Source organism: Xenopus tropicalis, chromosome 4 (genome assembly GCF_000004195.4).
Source record: "Xenopus tropicalis strain Nigerian chromosome 4, UCB_Xtro_10.0, whole genome shotgun sequence".
NCBI classification, from domain to species: domain Eukaryota; kingdom Metazoa; phylum Chordata; class Amphibia; order Anura; family Pipidae; genus Xenopus; species Xenopus tropicalis.
Genome location: NC_030680.2, coordinates 68085039 through 68097700, shown reverse-complemented (window position 1 = coordinate 68097700; position 12662 = coordinate 68085039). Strand labels below are relative to the sequence as shown.

General features: G+C 35.7%; 1 protein-coding gene across 3 annotated transcripts in view; it reads left to right on the top strand.

Annotated features, from left to right (window-relative positions):
- chst8 (carbohydrate (N-acetylgalactosamine 4-0) sulfotransferase 8) overlaps positions 1-12662 on the top strand; it is a 259379-nt gene that overhangs the window by 157909 nt on the left and 88808 nt on the right. For all 3 annotated transcript variants that reach the window (NM_001079061.1, XM_018093095.2, XM_018093096.2), the window contains 1 exon segment: positions 5291-5317. In NM_001079061.1, coding sequence (NP_001072529.1) covers positions 5291-5317 — 27 coding nt within the window.

Genomic DNA, 12662 nt, shown 5'->3' with positions numbered 1-12662 from the left:
CAGGATACCCCCAATGTAGTATCATAACTGTTAGTTCAAGAGCAGCGTCTGGAATGAAATTAACACTTTAATATCTTTCAAGAACATACAGAACCTTTATACTGTACATTAATATATTATTATTATGTGCTTGTACTATTCTCTTACCGGTTTATTCACTAAGACTAAGTTAGAAAGTGTAATTTCACTTGTAGTTTATTTTGTACAGTACCATTAATTTAATATACTGTTTGTATGTCAATCTTTTTGCCACATCAATGCATATATGTAAAAAAATGGTTTAGCATGTATATGTATGTTATTTCAGGCATGTTGGTTACAAAAAGGTGCCCTCCTGTCAGGGATTTTTCAATATGAGTATGCTTCCTTATAGGGATGCACATGTGCCTAGAGGCAACTGAGCAGCTCCAAACTGGCTGTATGAGTGGGCTCAAAGGGAAGACTGTCAGATCTTAGCATTTGCTGTATTACATCAATTACTCTGCTACAGGCAAGCTGCAATCAGTCAGGGATAACTCATACAGTCCAAACTAGTTTGGATTTGTTTATGTGCATCCAGGCATTTACATAATACTGCACTTCTCTATACACAGCAAAGAAACAACATTTTAATTCTATTAAAATACTTACACCATGTTGCTAAAATTATTTAGGCATTTGTTTGCCAAAAGTATTCAGACACTGGATAAAATGATGTTCTTTGAATGAGGAATAATGGGCCAAACCTGGTTTGTGCTAGGGCACCTATATACATACACTGTGGCTTTCCCTGCCCTTAACCCATCTGCACCCTTGCAGGATTCATTGGATTGATAACTGCAAACCAGGGCTGATTTTCAACATCCGAGAGATTAGGGGCAGTTATATCAGAGAATTAAGGACCAACATTATATTAATAACCTTGGTTTGGAAATGTTTAATAGGCAGGTATATGTTTTATTTAGGCGATCTATGGGGGATGTAATATAGGTCCCTAACAGAAACATTTTTTGCAATGCAAATAAATATTTACCTTTGCGCAAATATAATATTGTCACTTATGTGATGGTAGGATAGGGACAGCTTGTGCCAGTGCGCAGTATATGTAATAAAACTTCTTAATGAAAGAGTTGTTATATTTGCTTTAACAATTACTCCATCTTCAAGCATGTCTTGAACAATAGCAATTCACAATTCAAATTCCATTCCCCCATTAGTGTATACAGGTATGGGACCTGTTATCCAGAATGCTCGGGACCTGGGGTTTTCTGGATAAGGGATCTGTCCGTAATTTGGATCTCCATAACTTAAGTCTGCTAAAAATAATTTAAATATTGAATAAACCCAATAGGATTGTTTTTCCTCCAATAAGAATTACTTATATCTTAGTTGGGATAAAATACAAGCTACTGTTTTATTATGATAGAGCAAAAGGAACTCATTTTTAAAAATTAGAATTATTTGCTTATGATGGAGTCTATCGGAGATAGACTCGATAACAGGTTTCTGGATAAGGGATCCCATACCTGTAATAAGATTTAATGATTAATGTGGTTAAAGATTTTTTTAAATACCATTTTTCAAATTTTTTTGAGTTCTGATACTGAACCTTTGTGCATATAGTTTGTTTTCTGGGCATACATTTGTACAGGGACCAATCAACTCCAAATATATAAATTCACAGTAATGAAAAACATTAACTATTGCATTGAACAGATTTAATTATAATAACATGCTTGTAGCAAGAGCATTGTTCTACATTGGCCTTAAAAACAACTTTAATTAAATACACAAGTTAATTAAGTATCACTTTACAGAGAGAGAAGGTGTGTGATTAATGTTCTTGTCAATACATAGCAATTGCACAGAATGCAACAAATACATATTACAGGCAGTTTCAGTGCTGATTCAAAGTAATATTAACTCAGCAGGTATGGAGAAATTGTACTAGAATGTAAAAGAAAAATGGAAATAGTGTTCGTGGATTGTATTGCTTCAGCAAGGGTAGTCAAAATACCCTCAAGCGATGGCACAATGTTGGCTGAGACATGCCAAGCCACAAAAATATTTTTTTTAACAAGGGGCATATTAATTAATGCTTATCACAATGAGCAATCAAAATGGCCAAGTAACAAAGCTGTTGCCTCATAAATAAACATATATAAATATATAAATCTATAATACAAATTTGCATAATCTAGAATTTAATGAATACAGGGCAAGGAACTCTTAACTGCTAAATAAAGTACAGGTATAGGATCCGTTATCCAGAAGACTAACAAGAAGACCACAGGAATTTTTAAAAGTATTTACTTTTTTTGTCAGCTAAATACATGAATCCACATTGGTGGCAAAACAATGTATAACCTATTGGGTTTATTCATTGTTAAAATGTTTTTTTAGTAGACTTAAAGTATGGAGATCCAACTTACAGAAGGATTCCTTATGTGGAAAACCCCATGTCTGAATAACAAATTCCATAACTGCAGTGGCATCTCTTTTAGAATCACAAATGTGGGCCATGCTGATTCTTCTTATAAATATGTCCATAATACAGTAAACCACTATAACATACTGTATGCACACAAGTACGTTCTCTCTTTTACTTTATAAAAGCTCTCCTACTGGCTTACCCTCCAGGCCCATATCATTCACAGAATTCTTCTCCTAATTATTCTTGAATTTTTTTGTTAAAAAACGTTTCGGTCTCAAACCTTCATCTGGAGTGAAAAACTCTTGTGTATATATACAGGTATAGGATTCATTATCCAGAATGCTCGGGACCAAGGGTATTCCGGATAAGGGGTCTTTCTGTAATTTGGATCTCCATACTTTAAGTCTACTAAAAAAACAATAAAACATTAATTAAACCCCATAGGATTGTTTTGCCTCCAATAAGGATTATTTATATCTTAGTTGGGATCAATTACAAGGTAGTGTTTTATTACTACAGAGAAAAAAGGAATCTGTTTTAAATTCTATATTATTTGATTAAAATGCAGTGTATGGGAGACGGGCTTTCCGTAATTCGGAGCTTTCTGGATAAGGGATCCCATACCTGTATATATATATATATATATATATATATATATATATATATATATATATAAAACACTGCAAAGGAGGCCAGCACTCACAGGACTTTTTAGCAATACTAAAAAATAAAGATTTTAAAATGAATAATGAAGCAGGGTTTTTTATTTGTCCGACGTTTCAGTTCCAAACAGGAACTTTCATCAGGGAGAACGATATATGTGTATATATACCGGTATATATATATATATGTAGATATATAGATAGAGAGAGAGATAGTAAATATGGTGTTCTTTCTGTATTCATACTCTTCATTTTTGTACATCTTTGCAGTGTTTCATTTTAAAGAAAATCCTTTGCACAGGCTGGAGACATTTATCTGTTAGCAGGGGTGCCATCTCGACTAAGTCTTTACTGCTGCACTGAGTGCTAGATCTTAATTTTCCAAAGGTTAAAGACTCAATCAGAAATCGAATGAGGCTTTTAATAATAAAAAAGTCTGATCTTAATTCAGCAGCTAATTGCGTGTTCCACTTGAAAATATTGTCTTCAGAAAGCTACAGACCTTTGCAGGAATAAAAGCAACGTACATGGAATTGATAACCTGAAAAATAGTCGTTTCAAATTTCACAGTAGAGCAGGTCTATGATGGCAACAGCATCAAACTACTAAATCATGTACATTGATCTTTTAAATACACTTGGATGTGCGTTGTTTGAATGTGAAACTAATTATGCATAGAAGAGATTTTTGCTCATTTCAAAATGTAAAGCGCACTTTTTAATTTTTTTGAACCCATGAGGAAAGCATTAGAATGGAAGACAGGAATCCTAAAACGGCTTTGCAAAACTTAGCAAATTTACTTGCATCTTTTAAAGTCATTGTCATGTGAACACCTTGGCCTTAAACAGCAAGATATTTTAAAAAGTTTTGATGTGGTGGAAATAAGGAAAGAAAAAACTAGAAGATATAAAAATATATATAAAATATAATGCAAATGCTTTTTATGTATATATATATATATATATATATATATATATATATATATATATATATATATATTCAAACATAATTGTCCCATTTTGTGCCAGCCTGTTTTTTGGAAGTCATGTGTGTGCTATGATCAGTGCCTCATTGCTATCTGAGTCCAGCCGTTTGCAGCCACTGGTAGAATTTCCCAATGTCAGCCACCCCAGCTGTCAATGGTACCTCTTGTCTTGCCCATTGCACTTCCTCTGCTTGATTGTCCTTTCATGTCTGCTGTTGGCTTAGGCATTCCCTCCTCGGCTCATCTCTTGGGGGCCATCTTATTGATGTACTCCTGGATGCTATGGAAGTGGTGTACTGGAACAAGGCAAAAAAAAAAAAATATATATATATATATTTATTATTGTTACAGATGATTTGCTGATCAAATGCAGATGTCACAAAGAACTTGCATTTTATCTAATTTAAGTGGAGACACTTGTCTTTCAGTCTGGAGGGGAAAATAAAAATCGCAAAGACTATAGGTGTCATTTTCCTATACCCATGGCACATGTGCTTTGGCTCTAAGGGGCACAAGAGTGTGTCCTTAGTATTTGTTTAACAAGTACTGGTGCCTTGGGGAATGCTGCACTCTGCACTGAGCATTTGATTAAAAATTCAGCACTTGGTGCAGCTTCATCTGAATAACACAATAGGGGTCAGGTGGGTGGGGGGCGTCTATGTGCCTTCCCTCTTTGCCCCTAACCAGTACAATGCTCACTATCACAGTCAGCGATAGTGGGCCAAGTGGCAGTTCTCTGTGCTCCGAAATGGGAAACTCAGTGTAGTTGTACTATTATTGTCAAGAGAATCCATACCACTATAGTTCTTTTTTGAAATTTTCTTGGTAGCTTGTAAGAAAAAGGATTAAGAAGATTAAAATAGACTTTTTAATTGGAACAATAAACTTCAAGTAGCTCATGCAGTTTATATAGTTTGGTATTCACCAAAGGTAGACCTACCAGTGGTACAGCCTAACTAAATGAGTTGTAAAGGGGATGTCATGCAATGTTACAGTAATTTTCTGTGGAATACAGAAAAAATATTCTCACAATCCTCTCTTATTCTGCGTCTGCCTTTTCATTTCAGTAATGTGTTTTCAGACACACCATTTTCAGCTTTGGTAAAGTAAATGAAAAATGAAATGAAAAAACAACACAATGCATATAAGCTCTCTGCTTATTGCTCTTTGTTTGTGTGTTACTGTTAAAGCAGCTTTTTAGTAATACATTTTGTCATCTATTTTTTGCAGAACACTGGCTGAATGGACACCTGAAAGGTAACGTTATTCTTTCCTGTATTATGAAATGCCTTGTGATATTTTGCTTATTGTTTGGACAATTCCATTTTCAAGCAATTAGATTCTCCAAAAAGAGCATATTTTGTATGCTTGTATTTAAAAGCAGTTTCTTGACACTAATGGGCAGGGGATAAATGTGGGATGACTGGTATTTGTATTTGGTAATATCATTTGTATGCTTTGCATAGGTGTGTAGGCATGAAATGCAGATATTCAACACTTGAAAATCTTCAAAATCCTGAAAAACACATATTGAATTTTTAATTTAGCTCTTCTAAATCCATAATAGAAAGGGTATCCAGCTGCCTAGAATCCATCACCATACATATAAATGCAAGCTTATGCACAAAAAACTGAATGCCTAGGGAAGATCTAACTACAAAAAGCAATGAACCTACCTGGTTGAACAAAAAAGCTAAAAGATAAATTATCTTTTTTATTTTTTACATGGCTTCCCTTCTTCTTGTTTGGTACAGGAAGGTGTCATAACATCATTATATAAATGTCTATAGAAATATAACAAATATATAAATACATTTCTAACACACTTATGTCACCTAGGGTTAGCATGATAAAACAGTGTATTTCAATATGATGTCATAATGTCATCATTCAGAGAAACAAATTACTACAAGGTTGTCCCATTCAGAATAATCTGCCATAATTTCTGATATAAATGACTTGACGTCATTTATTAATCTCACCATCACCAGTTCACAGGTTCTTTCTTCTCAGATAATAAGTGGTATATATCCTAGGGGCTGTTACTTAGAATGAAGATCAAGAAGCAAAGGCATTTTTTCATAACAAATGATACTTGTATCATTTTTAATGTTTAAAAAATAATTTGATAGGTATTCTAAGGCCTGTGTTTCCATGGCAACTACTAGAAGCAACAACAGTATATCATGCCTAAATGCTTTGTGATTTCTAAAATAATAAGGTATTATGCCCTTCGCAATACCCAGTCTTAACAAGCAACAAAATAATGTTTTTGTTATCCAGCTATTCTGCCTTTTAATTCTAAGAATACATTCAATATCTCTCATATATGGCTTTCATAATTAGACAGCTTGTCCTGACCCAAGAATTTAATCAAATTTCCCTATCTCTTTGTTATCCGGTACATGCACTGAATAGAATCATAGATAATTCTCCACTGTCATCTCCCCCGACAAGTGGTCGCCGTTTCTATAAGGTAACCAAAGAAATGTGGCTGAGAAAATAGATATGTGAGATCAGGTTTAGATGAGGAACATCTTGACATTTAAATCCAATTACCCTTTTTTTCTTTCCTGATGAGAATACATCATCTGTGAGAAGGTTGTGTGTGACATAATACATATGCATCATATTTCTTCAGCTTGCTAAATGTTTTAATGTCCCTTCACTCTATTTCCTATTTGAAACCTTTGGTTCTCTATATAAAAAAAAGAAAATGAGTCACAGGTATTTATTACCAGATTTCAGGCACCAAAGGGGTCATATAAAATTCTGTTTGAGAAAATCTCTAGGAACTTGACACATTCTCCCCAGCTGAAATTGTTAATTGGAAGCAGGGATAAGCAAAGACAGAGTTCTGCTCTTAGTAATAAATTAAAGTGCCAATCATCCAAAGTACCCATAATATCCGGGCTATTTTCCCTAGCTCCTAAATTGCAGGCTGCATTTCATTTATCTGTCTGCTGCGTTTGAAACTGGATTAATTAAACCCATTCAAGTATCTCAGCAAAGCCTCATTTCTCTCAGTGCCAAGGAATAATTGACTCCAAATGAATTGGAAAAAGAGTAACTAATTGTACAATACTTGTTATTATTCTGATGTAAATATTGGAAGTGTCCTGACTGAGGAATAGATTTAGCAGTGGATTCTCCACCTTGAGGTTCAAAGTGGAAAAGTGCAAAGTTATGCACTTTGGTAGAAATAATATAAATGCAAGCTATCTACTAAATGGTAGTTTGTTGGGGGTATCCTTAGTGGAGAAGGATGGGGGTTTTTGTAGATAACAAGTTGTCTAATCCCAGGCAATTTGGTGGTTACTAAAGCGAATAAAGTGCTGTCTTGTATAAAAAAGGGCATTGACTCAAGGGATGAGAACATAATTTTGCCCCTTTATAGGTCCCTGGTAAGGCCTCACCTTGAGTATGCGGTGCAGTTTTGGGCTCCAGTCCTTAAGAAGGATATTAATGAGCTGTAGAGAGTGCAGAGACGTGGAACTAAACTGGTTAAGGGGATGGAAGACAGTTAGACTGTCGAGGTTGGGGTTGTTTTCTCTGGAAAAAAAGGTGTTTGCGAGGGGACATGATTAGTCTGTACAAGTACATTAGAGGGGATTATAGGCAGTTGGGAGATGTTCTTTTTTCCCAGAAAAAAGGATCAACGCACCAGAGGCCACCCTTTTAGATTAGAGGAACGGAGCTTCCATTTGAAGCAGCGTAGGTGGTTTTTCACGGTGAGGGCAGTGAGGTTTGGGAATGCCCTTCCTAGTGATGTGGTAATGGCAGATTCTGTTAATGCCTTTAAGAGGGGCCTGGATGAATTCTTGAACAAGCATAGTATCCAAGGCTATTGTGATACTAAAACCTACAGTTAGTATTAATGTTGGTATATATAGTTTATGTATGTGAGTGTATAGATAGGTCAGTATAGGTTTGTGTGTGTGCTGGGTTTACTTGGAAGGGTTGATTCTTTTTTTTAAGCTGTTACTGTATGTCTGTTCATACTGTTGTGTGTCAGCTGTGTATCAATATATTCAGTATGCTAGTTCCAGAAGGGTTCATCTGAAATACATTTGTTATATAAGATGTGTCCCTGATGCAAGCAGTTTCATTTTGTGAACTACTGAACTGAGAGAACTGATAGAGAAAAAAAAGTTTGTTTTTATTCTTTACCTTGTGTCATATAAGCAGTAGATGGAAGTGAAGACAAATCTTCCAGTAGGTTGGTTCTTTTACCACTTTACACCATTTTATCTAACAGTAAAATGCAATTGGCTAATATTTGGCTAGGTTCACACACTTTAGCTGGTTCGATTCTAAGGTACAGTCTTCAAGGCTTTAAGGCCACAGTAACAGTAATGCTACACACAGTATTATGGATCAAAGAGTAGCACATACAATAACACTTCAAATTCTTGTTTCATTTTGACATCAAGCATTTTGAACAATGTTTATGGGGGAACACTGCCTTCTTTAGGGTACCTGATGCCTGGTGCTTCCCCAAAATGTTATCTAGTCTATGTAATTCTGCAGTAAATCAAGTAGTTTTACATATTTAAGATGGGTTGAAACCACCAAAGTCCAACCCCTTCCAACACACCCCAGCGCATATATAAATGTATACATACACTCATACCATCTATACACTGACATATAAATTATATAAATACAAATATCTATACTAATTGAAGAATTTAGTATCCCAGAAGCTATGAATATTATGTTCAAGAAATTATCCAAGCCCCTTTTATAGTCATTAACAGAATTTGCCATCACAACTTCACAAGGAAGGGCATTCCCCAACCTCACTGCCCTCACCATGAAAAACCACCTACGCTGCTTCAAATGAAATTAATTTCCTCGTGTAGAATGGGGTGGCCTCTAGTTCTTTCATCTTTTCTATGGGAGAAAAGATCCCCTGCTATCTGTTTATAATGTCCTCTATATACTTGTGGATTTGTAATCATGTCCCCATGCAAGCACCTTTTCTTCAGAGAAAACAACCCCAACATCCACATTATGTGGAGATTATTTTGGTTGCTCACGATTCTGTAAAATAATTTGTCTGGATAGACTTCTATTTTACGCATCCGCTCTTACCCATTGCAGATAGTGGCTGCTGGGAAAACCTAGATGAAATGCAGCCTTACTGCTTGATGATTACACTATCAGGATTGTTAAGGTTAATCAAATTGTTCTACAGTTCCTGCAAAAAACCAAATGAGACAGTTCTTTAGATGATATTCAGAAGGAAGCTATAATGATGCCTGGCAGGCGTCTTTCTTTTGTAATATTTTTGTGATCTTTTCTCTTGTGACACATCATTGCCTAAATATGCTGCACTGCCAAGTTTCAATTTCATCAGGCATACAGAGGTAATGGTCTCTGATCTAATTGTTGAAGGAGGAGGAACGTTTAATTTGTTCAGGAGCTTGAAACCTTATGCTCATGTTCTTAACCGCCTTAAGTATGGCGTTTTATGAAAGCAGTCATGCTTGGTTGCCTTATTTTCTTATGTCAGTCAAAGGCTTGGAGCTTTAAATCTTACATTTTACCCTTTAATAGAATGATATAATGAGGCGTATTAGTTTGTTACTTTATAGTGTTAAGGATATGAACTCATATTTATGACTCATTTCACACATCAGTATAAGGTGAGCTGGCACTGAGAGGAACCTTAGAGAGAAGCATGCAAGTTGCAACCATATGCGTTAGATAGGTGAAAGGAGTGCTACAGTGTTATAATAATTGTATTCATGTGTGGATTTTAGCAAGGAATGACTCCTGTGGCCATAATCATATGTATTGCATACATAATGCAGAAAGGGGGATCTGCTTTTGTTTGGTCTTAATTTAATACCCTTTTTTTCAAGATATAATATATAATCCAAGACCCACCGATGGTGCAAAAGTGATGTCATGGGTCAGGTGTATTGGAACGACCAGTTTTCAAAAATGAAAATAATTCCAGATAAAAAAAAAACTGAATAATAACCATGACCAGACTAGCTGACATATAATTATGATACAAAAAGTGCATCAGTGCACAATGCAATCAACAAACAAGTGAAAGATGAACCTATTAGTGGGCTTTAAATTAGATTTTGTATAACCAAGGAGCTGCAGTATGTTCCCATCCGGATAGCATGTCAGGCAATACTATGGGCAAATAAGCATTGACAGTATACATTTAATGGTTCCTGGAAGTGTATTCCTCAGTTATGAGCAGTGAACAGAGCTAAATTGTGAAAGTGGCCTTGATATTAGGAGAAACAGGCTGTCAAAACTAACCGAGAGGATTTATTTTTCAGTCTTCCACTGTGTAAGACTTTTTAACTTTAACTATTAGGAAATAAATGATAATGTTTGCACTCATGTTTGTGATGCACACATGTGTAGGTTACAAATCAATTTCCAATACAGAATGACATTAGCACTCATTAGCAAGTGTCCGTAACACAGCACAATGCACAAGATGTAGCACAAATGCATGATAAGATTGTGAGTCATGAACAGAGTTTCACTATAAATAAATTACCACAGTTTTCTATATTAATTTGCATGAAATGCTTTTCAATTATTTTATTGAAGGATATATTATTACAGATGATTTCTTGATTCTTAAATGCAGCTCCCTATTAACTGTATTTTGCAAGCACTGTTTTATCAGCATTTGTATCGGATCATTAAAACTGAGGCAGTAATTTTAAGTGACATTCAAACATAGAGATTCATCCCAAATTTCATAAAACTGGTCAGCCTTGTCATGGGTTTCTATTTCTAGTCTCAAGCTTAAGCACATTCTCTGCTAAGCTATAAAATACTGAATAACAGAGAGTTTTCTGTAATATAAGATCATATCCTGTGTTTTTCAGCGTCCATTCTTTCCCCGAATTCTGATTAAAATTCTTTGTGTGTTACTTAAATTCTTCCCTGTACACTTGGGTTCTTGTCATGCATCTGCTTGGTGATTTGCCATTATGTTGTACTGGGAGAAAGTAGTAAACACCATTAGATAAAAAAAAGTGTATGATATTTAATACAATCAGGGTTATGTAATAAAAGGCTTGCCCAGGTACAGCAACCAATTGGCAGGTACTGTAGCATTTACTTATAAATTCATCTTATTAGTTTGCTACGGGTTACTATACCTTGGCAAACATAGTGTCTTCTATTCCTAAAGGGGGATTGTTTCTAAATATTAATCTACTTGTTGACTATTTTTGCTGTGTATATAGTCTGATTTCATGTTAGAAAATATCTATTAAAATCATTTTTTGGGAAGCACTCCTACCCACCTCTGCAGCATAAAATTGTCCACTGTTTGCAAAATGTACATGGACAAATCCTTATGCTTTCAGCTAGGGATCTGAAGGCACAGTTCCCACAACTAGCTGTCCAAGCTATTTAACCAATACCAGAGTTGAGGAGGTGGACTTGCTGCCTAGCTGAAGGAAGGGTTTAAAGGAGAATGCAAGTCAAAATTTAAAAAGCATACTGCCCAATAGGCCTCCTATTGTTTAGTAAAAACACCACACTTTTGGCTCACCTAATCAAATATTTACTCAGTCAAACTTACTTCACATTTTCTAGAACAGGCAGCCATCTCTAAAAAGGTATTCTCCCTTCCTTTCCCTCCTTGCTTCATACTGCACATGTGTTTCATTCCCTCACACCCCCTCCCCTCTGCCAGATCCGCTTCTGATTGGCTGGTGGGCATGTGTAGCTCACAACAGCAGACAGGATCAAGTTACACACATGCTAAGAGAATAGGAAGGCTGCCGCTGGCACCTATAGGAAGGAAAGAGAGAGATTTCAGTGATGTCACTGTAGTCTTCACACTGCTGTAGGCTGCCAGCACCATATCTCAGAGAAGCAAGCAGGGATCTGGGAATTTAGATATGCAGTAAGTACTTAAAAAGACTTTAGACTTACTTTTAATTTATATTAACCTTTCATTGTCCTTTAACAGGTGGAGTGCTTATAGATATACAGTGTTACAGTGAGATGGCTGGTGCTGTTAGTGGTCCTGATCTGCCATGACTGTTTTCTCATGACTACAATTAAACTATTGTCTATTTGTCACACAGTGACATTTGACTAGAATGGGATGTTTACATTTACCCTTTAAAAATATGGTCAACTCTGCTCTTCCTATCTCATAGGCATAAAGGATGTACTAAACGCCTTGTTTCTCTTCCTCCAAGGTTTCAGTAATGATTTATATGTGCTGTTTCCATCATTTCTTGCCACCTGAAAACTCCATAATACATCCCTTTGTGTTCACTTGGTAGTCACCTGAAAGCAAGCGATTGTTGCAGTATAGCACTTCAGGCAATAGTCACCCTTTGCACACAATTGGAGGAAATTAAATTTAGCAGACAGCTAATTTGTTTGTAAGCCATTTTGAAGTCTTTATACTTGTCTCATGTACCTTGCTTAATCCTTTACACTACAATACTGCATTTATCAAGCTACAATACATGGCAGTGATACCACTGTTCTCATCGAGATATTTAGCAAATACTCCTACACAAGTGAGCACAGCATGAGCTGGTTTCCAGTGGAATCATCACATGTGATAACAGCCAACTCTCCATCTGAT